This window comes from Gavialis gangeticus, unplaced genomic scaffold, assembly GCF_001723915.1.
Source record: "Gavialis gangeticus isolate Ggan-Ray unplaced genomic scaffold, GavGan_comp1, whole genome shotgun sequence".
Lineage (NCBI taxonomy): Eukaryota > Metazoa > Chordata > Crocodylia > Gavialidae > Gavialis > Gavialis gangeticus.
In genome coordinates this window covers 5,464,075-5,480,292 of record NW_017729011.1, presented here as the reverse complement: position 1 = coordinate 5,480,292, position 16,218 = coordinate 5,464,075, and the positions used below count along the sequence as shown (strand labels likewise).

The 16,218-nt window shown below is 54.6% G+C and overlaps 1 protein-coding gene across 1 annotated transcript in view; it reads right to left on the bottom strand.

The window, feature by feature from the left end:
* The window catches only part of MAMDC4 (MAM domain containing 4), a 33,675-nt gene extending 17,909 nt beyond the window's left edge, over positions 1-15,766 (bottom strand). The window contains exons 1-14 of the mRNA XM_019510430.1: positions 15,247-15,766; positions 12,143-12,256; positions 10,837-11,010; positions 9,561-9,686; positions 8,558-8,703; positions 7,605-7,689; positions 6,731-6,859; positions 5,506-5,652; positions 3,569-3,669; positions 2,570-2,728; positions 1,826-1,916; positions 1,533-1,676; positions 600-728; positions 157-288 (exon numbers count right to left, since the gene is read on the bottom strand). Of these exons, the coding sequence (XP_019365975.1) occupies positions 157-288; positions 600-728; positions 1,533-1,676; positions 1,826-1,916; positions 2,570-2,728; positions 3,569-3,669; positions 5,506-5,652; positions 6,731-6,859; positions 7,605-7,689; positions 8,558-8,703; positions 9,561-9,686; positions 10,837-11,010; positions 12,143-12,256; positions 15,247-15,289 (1,720 nt within the window). The 5' untranslated portion in view covers positions 15,290-15,766. The remainder of the gene's footprint in view (positions 1-156; positions 289-599; positions 729-1,532; positions 1,677-1,825; positions 1,917-2,569; positions 2,729-3,568; positions 3,670-5,505; positions 5,653-6,730; positions 6,860-7,604; positions 7,690-8,557; positions 8,704-9,560; positions 9,687-10,836; positions 11,011-12,142; positions 12,257-15,246) is intronic.
* Between the last annotated feature and the right edge of the window lie 452 nt (positions 15,767-16,218).

Genomic DNA, 16,218 nt, shown 5'->3' with positions numbered 1-16,218 from the left:
GTGGCACCAGGAGCCTCTTTTGCAGCAGCACAGTCAAGCTCTGAGGGGATCCCACTCAGAAGGGCCCCAATCTTGACACATCCTGGGAGCAGGGGTGCAGCTGAGCCACGCTGGGAAGCCACCAGGTCAGCGGCTCAGAGGAATGGATGTGGTTACCTTGGGGGTCACTCTGGAGCCAGTAGAACATCTCAAGGGAGCAGGCCAGGCCGGAGGGGCCCAGCGGGGGCGTGCGTGCCTTTGCCGCTGTCACCATCTGGCCTGGAGCACGCTGCATTGCCAGGTAGCTGCCTAAGCAGAGAAACAGCCTGGGGCAAGCATGGCAGGGCTGGAGGGAGGTCGTCCCTCCCCCTTCATGCCCCAGCAGTGCCAGCCACCCCCTCCTGCCCCTTCTATCAGGCACTCCCACATCGGCCACTCCATCCTCAGGCAGTGCCAGCTAACCCCTCTCCTGTCCTCCCAGAAGCTGCCCTTCTCCTCCCTGCTGTCCACTGCAGAGGGAGCAGCGATGGGATCTCATTTGCAGAGACAGCCATAGGGGGGTGGAGCGGGGAGAGGGCAGCAGGGATGGGCACCCACTGAGGGAGCTGGGGTGATCTCACCTGCAGAGGTATTGGTGGTATGGTCTGTGCCAGGGCTCAGGGCCTCGCTGGCTCTCATGGTCACCCACTGCAGCTGACCCACACTGACGTCCCTCCAGCCCCCAGACCCAGCCTCAAAGTCAGTGTCTCCTGCAAAAACAAAGACCTCAGCAGCCTGCAGCTGCCCATGCTTGGGACCCAGCATCCATGTGCTCCCCAGCCATAGAGCCAGAAGCAGAGGGGCATGGAGTGCAGCTCTGGCAGCCTCAGCCCTGAAGGTCTGTGCCAAAGCAAGTGTCTGGGCTGTGCAGACCCCAGGCCACCCACACTGAACCCCCCAGGCCTGCCTGTGCTGAAGGAGAGCTCCCACTGCCAGGAGCAAGCAGCCAGCCGGCACTTTGCTCATACCCTAAGGCCTTGTTGAGCCAGGAGAGATAAGGTCTGGGGCCAGTGCACAACCCTGAGCACTACAGGCTGCCCAGCACTGGCATCTCACAGCCTTGGAGAGTTCCTGGCCTGCTACACTTACCCAGACTACAGTTCCCTCCTGCCAAAGCTACCAGGGCAGGGCTGACTTAAAAGCAGGACTTACATGTGATCAAAGCCTTTAGACAAGGCAAGGCAGGGCAGGGCAGGGCAAGACAAGGCTGGAGTGGCAGGGACTGCAGGTGAGGACCAAGGGGTACTGGCCAAGCTGTGGGCACAGACCACCCCAGGCTGGACTGGAAAGTGGCTGCAGGACTAGACTGAGGGCACTGGCATATTCCCCAGCTGGAAGAGCAGAGTGTGCCATAGCTGACACTGAGGGGCATGGGCAGAGCAGCTGTGAGGCCAACTCCTTCCCTGCTGTAGCCAGGGCTCTCAACCCCTCCGCACCAAGTGCCAGGCCTTGCTCTGTTCCCCTGGTATTATGGAGCCTGCCCCTCTCCAGCACAGCCCCATGTGATCCCTTACCACAGAACTTCTCATCAGCGCTATTTTTACATGCCACTGCAAAGTCACAGGCAAACTCCTGGCTGATGCATTCCCCATCTTCACAGACGAACTTCTCTGGGCTACAGGAGCTATTGATTTCAGGGACAACAACAGCTCGCTTGCCTGAAGAGGGGAGACAGGAATTGGATGGTTTGCCCAGGAGCTCAGCAGACAGGCTACATACTCCAGGCACAGCTGGAGTGCACAAAAGGACCTTGTGGCCCAGACTGTGCAGTGAAGAGTGGCCAGAGGGACCCTTTCTGTCCACTCACCTGCTGCCTGTTTGCAGTCTGGAGACAGAATCAGATCATCCAAGGCAATGTGCCCCTTCTTCCCTATTCCAATTACCCCTTCAATGACAATCTGCATGGAAGAAGCAAGCTACACTTAGCACAGGCACTAGGGCAGCACCCAGCTTCACATGAGAGCTGGCATTGCATTATATTTTGCAGAAACTGGGCTCGGTGCGCTGGAATATGAGGGCTCTGCTACCTCATATCCAAAGGGAAAGAAGAAGGGTTCCTGATTTGCAAGGCTGATATCTGTGGTAACTTGTTTCCCTGGGGAGACTTGGCTTTGATAGGACACCAGGTCTGAAGGGTTCAGGAGGTGGATGGAGAGTGAATGGGGTGTGTGGTGGGAGTCAGGGCCAGGCTGGAAAAGGTGCCAGACTGGCTTCCTTGTGGGCCTCTGTTATGGCCAAGGAATGTACAATCTGGGCAGTAACAGTGCAGGCTTCTTTTATGCTGCCCTACCAAGGGCCCTCACCCCCTCCTCTGCTTCTCCCCAATTAGGGACTTCACTTCCATTTCCCACTGGCTCCTGTGCCCCTGGGTGTGGGACCGGCCATGGTGATGACTTTCTCCACTGTTCTCCTGGAGCCTGGACTAAAAACCATTATACTTCTTGTCCATTTCTCTGGGGCACCATTGCAACAGGGACCTTTCACACCCTGTACAGTGACCAGCTTTGTCCCCAAGGCCCAAAGTGCATCACAGCATGAGTTAACTGCCCACCTCAAAGTCCTTGTTCACGTTGAAGTCCACTTTCTCCCTGAACCAGTAATTGCCCAGGTCCCCAGTCCTGCCTCGCACCAGTGTCTGGGTAGAATTGGCCACATAGTAGATATTGATGCTGTTGGTGGCCGAGCCATAGAGGTAGGAGTAGAACACGAGCTGGAACCAGAACACGCGGATGGACAGTGAGGCCCACGGTCTCGCTGCACTGGAAACCCTCCTTATTTCTTTTAGCACCCTCATCCCCACAGCTGCCTGAGAGTGTCCTGGTGTGTTCCCAAGCACCCAAAATGTGAGAGCTCAGGGCATTTACACAGAATTAACTCCAAGATGAGGTAGCCTGAGGCAAGCAGTGCAGGCTCTTCAGGGCCCCTGCAAAAAGCCACTTTTTCAGCTGTAACACCATTCAGCCAAACCCACCATGCATCACATACATCTCAGATCCTCCAGAAGTGCTCTCCTGAGCCACCAACCCCCAAGAAGATGCTGTGTAGCTCACACCATGAAGTCCTTCACCAGCCAGCTGGCACCCAGCCTCCCTACACATCCATAGCACTGGAAAATCCTGCCCAGTTGCTGAGAAGGGCAGCTTCCCTCCAACCTAAAGGCTGTGGTAGCAGTGGGCTCTCCTCACAATCCATTCAGTTCAGAAGTTGGTAACTGCAAGCAGATTCATTTACTGAGGCTCCCCAGGCAAAGGGCCAGGTACCAGCCCTTCCCTGCACTGCTTAGCTTGGAGAGCTGACTGGAGGCCTCACAAGGTGTCAGGGGCCCTGGGGCCCTGCAAATTCCAGTGCTTTTTGTAACTTCCCAAGGGGCTGGTTTCTTCCCAGTCACATCCTGATGCATACAGTATGGGAGTGCACATGCGCATGTTCAGGCAAGAAAGGGCCTGAGCTTGTATTCCCTAGATTTCTGTCTGCAGATTTCACCTGTCCTCCTCTCTCCAAGAACATAGGGGACACTAGCAGTGGGGCTCAGAGCAAATGGGTGACTCACAGAGCAGGAGCTGTTCCCAGTCGCCTGGAAGACTGGACTGGTCAGTCTGGCCAAGTTTTTCATCAGGTCTGTCTGGTTGTAACTAACATGGAGGAAATAGCCTGTGGGAGACAATGAGCAGCTACTAAATATTAAATGTCCCACAGGCAGTCTTCAGAGCAATGCTTGCTGGTATGACTGCCCGCACCCCAGGCCAGGCACATTTGAATGGGGAATGCCCAGCTAGAGGGATGAAGAGGAGCAAGCAGCAGAGAAAGCAAGAGTCCAGCAGGCAAGAATAGCCCACCAGGGTCAAAGTGCACACCTGCCTAGCACATCAGGCTCTCACACAGTAAGCCTCACTGTGCCCCTGCCCTTTGGGATCTTCACTCCGTGACCTTCCCTGCACAGAGGCCCCACATAGCTGTTCCTGGGTACTCCAACAACAGTGCAAACCCCCTCTCTAGGCAAGGCAAACAGCCTGCAGCCAGGCTTTTTCATGGGAAGGAAGACTGAGCTGATATGTTTTATCTTGGGAGTCTGAAGGTCAACAAGAACAGCTCTAACTTGGACAAACAAATACATCTTGAACATTGAAGCCATAAAAGACCTATTTGAAAGAGGCCTTGTCAAGTTTAAAAAGTGGCTGCAACAACAGGCCTCAGTGGCATAGTGGGGGGTGTGTCTGTGTGTGGGTGTGTGCGCATGCATGTGCATGCGTGTGCGTCATGCGTGCACGCATGCGTGTAAGCCTTGTTCTGAAGTCACACTGAAGAGCACCACTTTAGTTGCCCCAGCTGTAAAAGGTACCAGGCCATTCACACTGGGGAGTCAGAGGTAGCTGGGCCACACTGTTCTCTTGTGGTCAGCTGCTGCACCCTTGTGTAACAGGCCTTGTGGGGGAGGACTCCTTTGTCCTCGCTGAGAAATCAGATACCATTACATACGTTACTGGGGAAGCTGTACAGTCCTGCAGCCTCAGTACTGGCCTAGCTCTCAGGTAGCCTGTGGTCTGTTCCTAGCTCTGACCTGCCCTGTAACCTTCCTTCCCACCCTGCTTCTTCCAGGCTTGTAAGCAATTGGAGCAGGGCCCAGCTCTTGCTACCTGTACATCACCTAGCACAGTGGGGCTAGACACGGCTGCATGACTTATGAATAAATCAGTGCATAGCCAGAGTGCTCTAACTGGGGAGAACTGGGAGATTGTGGGCTCTAGCTCCCAACCACCCCCAGGGGCTGAGGAGTCTTCCTTCCCAGTGACCATGCAGACAGCAGTGGAGCATTTGAGGAATAACACTTCAGCCCTGCTGCCTGGAGAATAGCCACATCAGCGTGAACAGTGTCCTCTGTGGGAGCGGTACGGTGAGATGGCCTCTATCTCTGAGGAGGTCTGTGAGGACTTGCTTACAGACATGCGGTCAAGCAGTTCACCTTTACAATCTCCTATGTTCTGTTTTCCCGGCACTGCCCTAAAATAAACACGGGGCCGTTTTATCTCAAGACACCGGATGGTGCTTCCGAGAAGGACATTGCGTCTGTCCCCTCACAGAGAGGCCAAGGACAGTGGAGGGGCTGTGGCCAGGTCACGCCAGCAGAGCACTCTAAGGCTACTTGTCTGTGGAGCTGCAGAGGGACAAGGGTGGCTTGGGGGAACAGGCAGCTAAATGATTTCAAGGAAGCCAGCACTGTGGCTGGAGTCAGACAGGGCTCAGCTCCCGAGGCCCCTGGCACCAACACGGGTGTGACTCAAGCAGCCCTTCAAACCAGGCGGAGGACCTGTTTGATGCACCCTGCACTGAGTGAGGTCCCAAAGAGCTGAGCAAAGCAGGCTTGTCTCTGTGCTGTAGGGTGGTGGGGACACCGGACAGCGAGTGTTTCAGTGGATTCTGTGTAGAGACCATGCACAGCGGCAAAGCAGAGGTGAACAAATCCCATGGCCCCAGCAGACCAACACGTACCTGCCTTGCTGTTGCTGCTGTGGTCCCGGGTGGGCTGGCCATGCAAAGTCACTACATCTAGGCCAGTGTTCCTGTTCCAGGTTAGGAGACTGGGCACAGTTTTCCAGCCACACAGGTCTGCCTCAAAGGAGCAGACCCTGAAGGATTCTGGAAGGAAAAAGCAAATGTTACTGGGGGGGACACCAAGTAGGGAGGGAGGCCCCTTGGCCCTCTAAGGGCAGTGGGGCTCTGGAGGGCACCCCAAGGTGGGCAAGACTGGGGACTCTCTTCTTTATGGTGCCCTCTCTCTTATGCACATGTGGAGCCCTGGCTCTACGCTGTGTAGGGCACACTCATGGCAGGAAGGGGGGCAAGCATGGCTCCAGCCTATGATCACTGCAGCATGGGTAAGTATGACCAGGATGGCAGCAGGTCTGGCTCTTCTTGCCCTGGAGGTCAGGAGAGAAGAGGACAGCTGTTCTCCTCTGCCTGTGCAGTGTCTAAGCTGCTCACACAAGGCACCAGGAAGAGCATCAAGCTGGATATAACACTTCACTTCACACAGGGAATATGGGCCCAGGTTTGGGACCTGAGCTCTGCCAGAAAATCCTCCAGGTGGGTGGGTTTATAGCAGCCCCGGGGATGCTGTAGCACTTTCTGTGTATGCATCAATGCTCTCTGCAGATGGAGCTGGACCCGCTTGGCTAGAAGTCCTTGGTCTTCCACCTCCATGGGGGGGGCTGTTCTTCACAGGGTAAGAAAGGCCTTGGGACTGAGGGAAGATCCAGGCATTGGGCTGTTCCTTACCTCCCATCCGGCTGCAGTCCCTGGGCTTGGCGTAGGCCCAGCTCACATACCAGGGTGGGAGAAAGCTGTGTCTAGCTAATGCTCAGGCTCTCAGGAGTGATTCCAGCTGGATTCTCTTCTATCCAAGCCACCTCGCTCTACACAGGAAACCTCCTTGCAGCCCAGAAGCAGAACCTACCGTGGGCCTGAACATGCCCTGCTCTGGGTTGTGGGCCTGAGCCCAGGACCGTGAGCATCTAAGCTCCCCAGCTCTAAGGGCACAGACCCCTTGACACATAGTGGGGAATAGCCTGGTGCCAGGATGGATAAGAGAAGTTCCGAGTGTCCCCATGCCCCCCATCTCCATATACGCATGGCCACAGACTCCCCTTCAGATCTCCCTGCATCACCCACTCTCTTTTTCCTCCTCTGGCCAGCACCCAGGCCTGGGGACACTCACTGCACTCTAGCTCAGACTCATCTGAGCCATCTCCGCAGTCATCACTGCCATCACAGAATCGGTCCTTCCCCACACACGACCCACGTTGGCATTTCTGCTCCTCTGGCCCACACGCTTGGCTCATGAGTTCTGAGTTCAGGCAGGAAAGGAAAGAGTTAATCAGAACTGGAAGATGGGGCAAATCTCAGCTCTGATCCCTGCCCCAGGGTGAGCAAGATGGACAGAGATGGGGTAGGACGCAGCAGCATGACAGGGCGTGGGTCCCTTCAGTTCCCTGGTAAAGGAGGACAGTGCAACTCCCAGGAAGAGAAGGGTAAGGGGACTGGAAGGGGTCCTGGAAGCCAGGACAGTGGCTGGACCCTTTCCCCTCAGCCTGGACAGGCCTCTTTCTTGGGTGAGAAGAGGTGGAGCTGGCACCTCTGTACTGCACAAGGTTTTAGGGGCTCGGGGGGGGGGACACCCTCTGCCCTCTCTTAGCTTGCCCCACTTCCTCGGCATTGGATGGAGTCGCAGAGACATGTCCCTCTTCAAGAGGCCATGTCCTTCTGGCTGCAGTCAATACAGGAGGCAGTTCAGAGCATTGAAGGGAAAGGTGGGAGGGCAGCAAGCTCAGCTTTCCAAAGCAGGTGGAAGAGGCTTCTTCTCCTGCCATGGACAGACTGAAGAGGGGAGCAAGAGGACAACCCTTGAGCTGAGGGATACTGTGAACTTCTGTGGGGCTCTGCATGGAGGTGGTGGCTGGAGAGCCTAGGACTTGGCTGCATCCTGGCTCAGCACTCAGACACCTCATCTCTGCAGGCCATGGCTCATTCCTCTTCCCAGGCAAGAGGCAGGTGGCCCAGGCCAGTGTAGGAACAGGAGGGGTCTGTCTTACGTGGAAGGCCACAGTTCCTGAACTCGATGTCATCAATGGCCAGGTCTCTCAGCTGCGAGAAGCTCTGTGTTGAGGAGAAGGTTATCTGCCATGACACAAGAGAACATGGTGTTGGTGTGGCTCGAGGCATTGCCACAACTGCGGTGGCCTGAGAGGCTGGCATAGTCAGTGTGCCCCGCTAGCACCACCATCTGTCCCACTGCAGACCCAGCTGGATGCCAGCTCTGAGCAGCACAGACCCCTGCTAGAAGGGAGGTCTTCTCATGCTGCCCTCTGAACTCCCTTTGCCCCTGTGGAGCTTATAGTGTCCTTGCTCTGCCAGCCAGACTCCCAGCTCTCCTCTCTCTGAGGAACCCACCAGCCCCTCTGCTTTGCCACAGCTTGATCTGCTCTTTAAAATACAGTGGGAAAACAAAGGTGCAAAGCCTCCCATCTGGGCTCTATGGCCCATCCACACTTTCCCCCACATAGGCATGAGCCTGGCTCTGTCTTGCACTGAATTCACCCCTAGCCTGGGAGTGCTGCAGACACCCCCACCCCTTCCTTTGTGTCCCCATCAGGTGGAATCAGGGGCTCCGAAGGGAGCCCAGCCTCCACCACATCCACAGCCACACGGATGGAGGCCACAGCCCTGCTCTGTAGGAACTGAGGGGTTTTCACCCCCTGCGTGAGTGGGAGCAAGTCCTGGGGTGCTCCACCAGCCATAACTTAATACAGCTGAGTGACAGGCTGATTGCCCTCATGCCAGACACAGCTCTGTGCTAAATCAGCCAGCTGCCAGGAAGCAAGAGCCCAGGAGCCTGTTCCAGATGCTGCACTGATCTCCAGAACCAGAAGCACCTTGCAGCACCTCTGGCTCCATCTCTTGTGGCTGCCATTGTGCGGCACGTCACATGCCACTGGCACTAGGTGCATGGCCCCAGCAGGCAGAGGCTGGGTGGGGAGCTCCTGACCTGGAACTCCCCTGGGACCCGGCCTGGGTATGCAACCAGCTCCCTCCAGGCATAGACGATGCTCTCCGGGCTCTGCCACAGCGTCACCGTCTCGTTTTCATGAGTCAGCTCCATCTGCAGAGCAGGCAGGGCCGTTCCGTTGAAACCTGCAGTGAAGCCAGGATACTTGGTCACCACTCCAGAGCCTCCCAGGATAACCCAGCTACATCCCTGGCACTACCAGCTCCAGCCAGTGCCCTCCCCCTGCACCCTAGCAAGGGGCAAGGGTTTGTTGGAGGCACCCTATTTGGGCCTTTTATTCAGCAGTGCTGAAAGCCACAGATAAGGCCTCAGCTCTGCCAGCCTTTCACAGGCGCATGCTCTATACTTGTAGGGAACTGGCAGCCCAGACTCCTGGGCTCTGAAATATTCCACTTGAATCCCGGTAGAAGGGCACAGTTCTGGAGGCAAACTCAAGAAGGCCAAGCAGCATGAAGTGGCTCTGTGCCCAGCGGCCTTCTAGAGAACAGGACAGGCCCAGCTCTCAGCTCTGTACATTGACTTGGTGGGTAGTCTCCAGCCCCCTGTGCATCAGTTCCCCCATCTTTAACTGGGGGATTCCATTAATGCGGGTGTCAGAAGGGACTGAGAAATGCTGGGCAAGGTTTGGTGCATACCAGCCACCCGGGATTCCAGATGGATCAGGGAAGAGGTCCACCGAGCCCAGACCATGCCTCCAGGAGGGGCCAGTACCAGCTTCCCCATCCCAGGCAATATCATACTAACCAGCTAAGAGTCTTGCGGGCCCTGTCCTAGCTACCTGCGTCACAGATGCACCCAGCCCAGCTGATCATATCCCCAGAGGGGTGGCATGGTCCCCAGCCCACTGTAGCTACCTGCCAGTACTCGCTGAAGCACTAGGCTCTGTGCTAAGCAAGAGGCCCTTCAGCCCACAGCAGTGCATCCAAGGGCATGCCCCAGCTCTCTAGACAGACATAGTAGAGTGCAATGCACAGCCACGTACCTGCTCCCCACAGGTGATACCATGCGTGGATCTCACAGGTGGATGCTGCCTGTCGCATCACAGGGGACCTTAACCTAGTGGTGACAGCCAACTTCCCTCTGCTCATCTCTGCTGCCATGTACCAGCCTGGGGAAAGCACACGTGGGGAGGACTGACCACACAGAACAACGAGGCCAAGACAGACAAGGAGGCATGGTCCTTGCCCTGACCCAGTTCAGCTGATGTACACAGGAGACATCTTTGCTCCATGCCATGCGTATTCTCCCCAGAAGCATTACACAGGCACATAAAACAGGTCCAGTTCTGAGGTCCTCACAGGGACCAAAAGCAGAAAAGTCACATCAGAGGAGAGATTCCGGGGGGGAAATGTTTCAATCATTATGGAGCACTGACACCCTGTGAGAGGGCATTCACACAGGTTTTGGAGGAACACACGGGCCTGTGGACACGAGACTCAAGCCACTGCTGTCCATGCAAGAACCTTCCCTGCTGTAGCTCACGGCACCAGGAACTGGCTTCCTCCCTGCCCCGACTCCCCACTATCCCAGTGCCTTTCCTACTCTCTCCCTGCCTCCATCATACCTGTGCCTCTGTAACTGTGTGCAGGAAAGCTGTGATATGTTTGTGGCATGACAGACACCACACACATGGCAAAGGGGTTGTGTTCAGTGGAGCTGGACCCCATCACAGGTCTGCCTGCCAGTCTCTCCTAGTATCACTCTTTTCATGTCTCTGAAGGAAATGAAGTGCCATATTTTTCATTCTGACATCCTGAGATGTTTGAATGCACCAAGCAAAAGACCCTCACCATTGTGGTTTGCTCAGCAATGAGAACTCGCAGAATGTGCAAACTGACGCAGACAAGCAAGCCCCAGGCACAGAAATGGGCTGTGGCCACACGGTGCTTGTACAATGGTAGGCACTATAGACCTCACAGAGGCAGAATCTGCATTGCCCCACATCTTGTGTAGGGCAGAGAGGAGTAACCTCACCTGCCTTATTTAGGAGCCCTTTCACCCACCAACCAACAGAGCATCTGCTTCCAAATGGCCACTTTTGGTACATCTCAGCCTTAAACAGACAGGGTCAGGAGTGACAAGGAGACCAGGCGGCCCCATCACAGGGGCTGGCAGTCAGTCAGGGTCCGGGGTTCCAGGCCCAGGTGAGAACACAGCAGCACATCTAAGCCCAGGCACCAGTCCTAGCTACAACCGCCAGAGGGGAAGGGGATTTTTCCAGGCCCTATACCTTGGCACAGTGCTTGCAGGTGGCTTACCCAAATTAGTGCTCCGGGTGTGATCTGAGTGGGGCCCTGTCCTCTCTGTGGAGATGCTGGCATGGTTTCGGCCCCATTTGTAGGCTGATGTGCTCACATCCTGCCAGCCGCAGTTGCCATCTTCAAAGTCACAGGTGAAGGGAGTTCCCAGCGTGGCGGATTCTTTGTGGTACCCTGATGGAAGCAAACAGTGCTGGGACCCCCCTCAGCAGAGCAGGACTTGGAGCAGCAGAGCAGCAGGATATGACTCTGAAGCTCTGGTTGATCTGTGTCGGGGCCATGCCCAACCAAGGATCACTGCAGTTGCCATATCCCATGGGAGGTCAGAGAAATCCCTCCTCGCTTCACCCGTTGTAGGGTCTAGGCTTCCCTGGGCTCCAGCTGAGAATAGTGGTGAATGCTGCATGAAGCATTCACCAGTAATCCATGATGCAATGCAATGGTGTAAGGGAGGCAAGCAGATGAGCCCATCACCCTGCCCCTGCTCCCTGCCCCCTGCCTGCTTGACCAGTCAAGGGATCAATCACAGCACACACACAGCCCTAGCTGACCAGGACAGGGCTCCTCTAAGGGTTGCTGCACTGTTGCCTATTCACCATGTGAGACATGCTCACCCAGGAAGCCAGCTCCCTGCTCCTTACCTCCACTCACACCCTACAGCACTGCTGCACAGGTAGAATAATAGTACTACTCTTGGATGGGCTGGCTGCAAAAACCAAACTCAGGTCCTCTGGGTGTAAAAGCATAACTAGGTCTCACAAGGCACAGCCAATAGCTGACTTAGATCATGGGAAGCAGCAGGGGGAAAAAGATAATCGGGCTCTGAGTACATTTCCCCTGCACTCTGAGGATGGGATTGCTGCCCAGGTAGGTAGCCTGACACCAGCCAGCACCACTACTGCCAGCAGGGCAGCAATGCCTAAGCAGATCCCAGCGCAGGTTCCCCACCTAAGTCTCTACCCAGGGTCCTGGGCTGGTTTTGCAGCCCATGCTCAGTAAGCTGCTGCAGCATTTGCCCTGATCTCAGCACCTGCACTGGCTGGAAGCCTGCTAGGATGTGTCCACATGAGCTACATGCAGCCCTTTAGAGGGCAGCTGGATGCCCCTTTTGTCAGGTCCTGCAGTGCAACCTGGGGGTCTGTGCTCCCAGCCCTTTTTCTCAGAGCAGGGTTCAAGGAGCAGGGACACTAGGGGAACCAAAGCTGCTTTGGTTGCAGGCTGAGGCTAATCACAAGAAATCAGCTGTCCAGAAAGACCCAGCCAGAAGGCACCAGGCAGGAGGAGAAAGGGCCAGCAGGGAACTCACCGCACTGGTTCTCATCTGAGCAGTCCCTGCAGTCGCACACAAAGTCACACACCTTCCTGGCAGGGCTGGAGCATCTGTTGATGAAGATGGACTGGCCGAGAGGGTGAGGCCCAGCTACCCAAAAGAGAGAGAGGATTTAACCCAGTGATAGGTGACCCTCAACACTGAGAGGGGGAAGAATTTGCATACCCCTGGCTCAGCCAATGCAGAGTCCTGTCCCACAAGCTAAAGCTCCTACTAAGCTACGTGGGACTTCTCATGAGAGCAGGCCAGCAGCTGACATTTCCAGGGTTTTTTCCAGCTGAGCTGAAGCTTGGTTCAGCTCCTGTCCTCTTCACCCCATGGCTCCAGGCAGTGGCTTCTGAGGAAGCAGATCACCAATATTCATGGGCCATGGTGCAGACCATGGACAGAAGCCAAGCCCAGGAGGAGGAAAGTCACTGTGAAGTGCAGACAGTCTAAGGACCTGCCCTATCTCAGTGCTGGAGCAGGAGAGGTGGTGGGGAGGAATAGGAACTAATTGGCTCTGTGCTTTGGCTTCTCCTGCCTAGTCTCTAGGTTATAATAGGGGACTGGCTAGTCAGGGCTCTGGGGTCCAGTCCCAGGTCTGGGAGAGGATGAGACCCACAAGAAACTGGGGACTTGGGGTCTATTCCCAGCAACCTTGGTCATGTTTGCCCTCTGCCTTGGGTTTCAACACCACCAGAATGAATGTGTCAGTGGTTAATTTTGAAACAACGCTCCTGCGACTGGGTTTGTTTATTCTGTGTTCTAGTGGATAAGAAAAATAAGGATCCAATTCAAAACAAGAGAACCTGGAATCAGAAAATTAAAATTAACCCCAAAGATTTTTTTTCCCTAATTTTTTTGACGTTTTGAAATGGCACCTTTCATTCTCCTTTGAAAGAGAGCTGCATGCTGCAATCCTCCACAAAACAGTCTTTACCCACCATCCAGCTCCAGTAACCAGGCAGGAGTGTGGTAGCTCCTGTGATAAATGGTGTGGTGGCTTTTGCTGCTGTATTGAAATGACACTTACTTTTAAGTGCAAGAGAGCCTGAGCAATGGCTGGCTATTATAGACATGTGAGTGGCAGTGACAGCAGCCCATCCGTATTTAGATCCAAAGATCTAAGGCAGCAGTGCTTTCCCTTTTGGCCCTGTGGGCTGGATGAATGGTGCAGGGCTGGTCCACAGGCCAAACTGGGCCCCAGGCATGAGGATTGTCCTCCCTCAAAACCTTGCCAGGATTGGACCCTGCGGCACCAGTCCCCAGACAGCCTCCCCCATCCCTGCACACCTGAAGTAGGTCCAGCACCCCAATTAGTCCCACACCACATCTGCCTGATCCAGTGCCCTGGGATTGGGCCACGCTGCCTCTGCCCCAGCCCTGCATGCCTGATACAGCCCACGGGGCCATATTATCTGGCCCATGGGCTCCCCATGGTTTGGAAACTTTGTCAGCAAGGGAGTGACAATTGCTGCCACCACTCCTTCATCACCAAATTTCCTGACCTGTGGGAAGCCCCACTGGCTGGATGACATGACTCCACAGGCCCAATCTGGTTTGCGGTTCTGGGGTTGAACTCCCCCTAGTCTAAGGGATAGGTCCATACCTTAAGTTTGAAAGGTACCTCAGAAGAGCCCTGTACACACCCTTCCCCCTCTGGAAGGAGAAGAATGATGTTTGCTGACTAGGATCCTTTTGGGCCAAGTCCTTTGCAGTTAGAGTTGTCTGCTCAGCACAGATGCTACAGTCCCCAGGACCATGGATGAAACGGGAAGGGACTGCCACTTGCCCCACACTTGCTGCTGTGTTACCTGCCTGATCAGCACATGCCTGGAGTCAGACAGGCCTTTGGAGACAGAGGTGCCAGGTGAAAGGGATTGTTAGCTGGGATCTATTGATCTGCACACTCCTGTTACAGCTTGGGTTTGAAATGTATTTCACAGTCCTTTCACCCTGAGAGGAACTTGGTATTGCGTTGCTGTGATGTACAGTAGAATCACTGTGATAGGACCCAGGCCTAGTCACACTGTGCTCGCTCCTTCTGGATGCTAGATCTGGTGGAAGTTTGGCATTTCTGTCCTGCAGAAAATGGAGATTGCAGGATTCAAATGGTCCCAAATCAGGATCCAAAGGTTCACATTTTTCACAATGCAAAAGAGTCCAAAAGTCCCTGTATCAAAAATGGTTCATTTCAAACAGGTCAAAGCATTTCATGGAACTGTTACCATCTTTACTAGAACATAATATACAAAGAGTGAAATGAAACATTTTGAGACTTTCCCATGACAACATTGCTGAAATCAGCACACTTCCTGGGAACCTTCTGATTTCACTCAACAAGTGTTTCCAATGGGAAAACGCTCCGTTGGACATTTTTGGACCAGCACTATTTCTGTTGAGGTAAGACATAGAGGCACTCTGTTGCAGAGATCAGGATCACATTGTGCTAGGTGCTGTACAGCAAAGCTTGCAGTCTAATACACCAGGTAAAAAGCACATAGATGTAGCAAGAAAATGCAGGATATTCAGGTCACACAGCAGATCTGGTTGTCAAGACAGGAATGAATATAGCTCTCCTGACTCCCACCCCTTTGCAGTATCCACTAACCCACAGCACTTTCAGTGAATGAAGACTCCCAACACCTCTCCCCTGTGACCTCAATATTATCCTCATTTAACAGTCAGGGAAACTGAGGCACTAAGTGACCTGCTGGAGGCTAGAGAGATGCAGTAGCAAAGCTGGGAATAGTTGTTCGTTGCCACCTCCCAGACCCCTGCTGTAACCCCCAAGGAATAACCTCTCTTTTACAGTGCAGTTAGCCATGGCTTAAAGCACTTCCTGGCCCGTTGCAACTCACTTCAAGGCAACTGCCCCCTCAGATACACTGATACCAGCACAGACAGTCTGTCCCCAGGGTAAGGGCAAAAAAGACTTGTCCTGGATTTGCCCCCTGGAGGATGCACAAAAGTGACTTGTGGAGACTGGATTAGAAAAAAACAGTGGCTTGTCCCGTCTCCCCACCTCATCTGCAGCTTCAGAAACAGTTTCCTGTTACACTTGGCAGCCGGGAGTTGTTGTGCGTGGGAGCACTTACCTGAGAGCACCATAACCCACCAGAGAAACAAGCTGCCAGGCATCTCCTAGCCCACCAGTCCCTGCAAAGGCGAAGGCGAAGGCGTGGGGCTGAGAGGCTGACGGCTGCTGGAGGGGCCGAGCAGCAGAGGGAAAGGCTGGAACGTGCTCCTGAGGACCTGACCTGCAGTGGACTTCAGCCCCAACTGTTATCTGTGCCTCTGCGCTTGTGCGCCCGGTGCAGTTACAGCACCAGGGAAGCAGGTTTTATTAGCAGAGAATTTCCCCGGTGACTTTGACACTGCAGCCCAGGACAGTTAGGACTGGAAACAAGTCTTGTCATTTGGTTGCAACAGAGTCATTATCTCCAGTCATGGACAGCAGTGACCATAAAGCCATCTCATTCTGGGGCAAGGCAGGGGCAGGAGCAAGGGCACAAGCTTTTCTTGGGCTCCCCCACAGGGAACTTGCACACGTTTTGCCTGGGCCCTGAGGAACCTTCTCACAACCTCTTCTATCCTTGAGACCCCAAAGCCACAGTCCCCATCTTCTCAACCAGGAGCTTTGGAAAGCACCAGCACCCATCAAGATAGCAGCCAGTGCCGAGGTGTACACAGTGCTCATGTCACTTCCTTGCTGAGTGTATGTGACCATGGCTCTGTGCAATAACCACCCTTGGAGAGGTGCCACTCACCTAGCTGAGTTCCTTCATTGGCCCAAGAGGGAAAAGACCTGCGTCTCTGCTCCAGTCCCCACAGCATCTCACCACAGGGCTTTTGTATGCCATGCCCTTTAGCTGCCTCTTCACTGGTTTCAAAGGGAGGTCTGACTGGGCATTTCCAGACAATGGGGAAAAATAGGTTTGAAAACTGCACCTCTAGCAAGCAACTGGGATGGCCACACTCATGCCTGAGCTAACACTTAGTTTGGCTTCCACTGTTGCTGTTAGCCCTAAAATCACTGCTAAGGAGGTATCTTTGGTCCGTGGAAATTC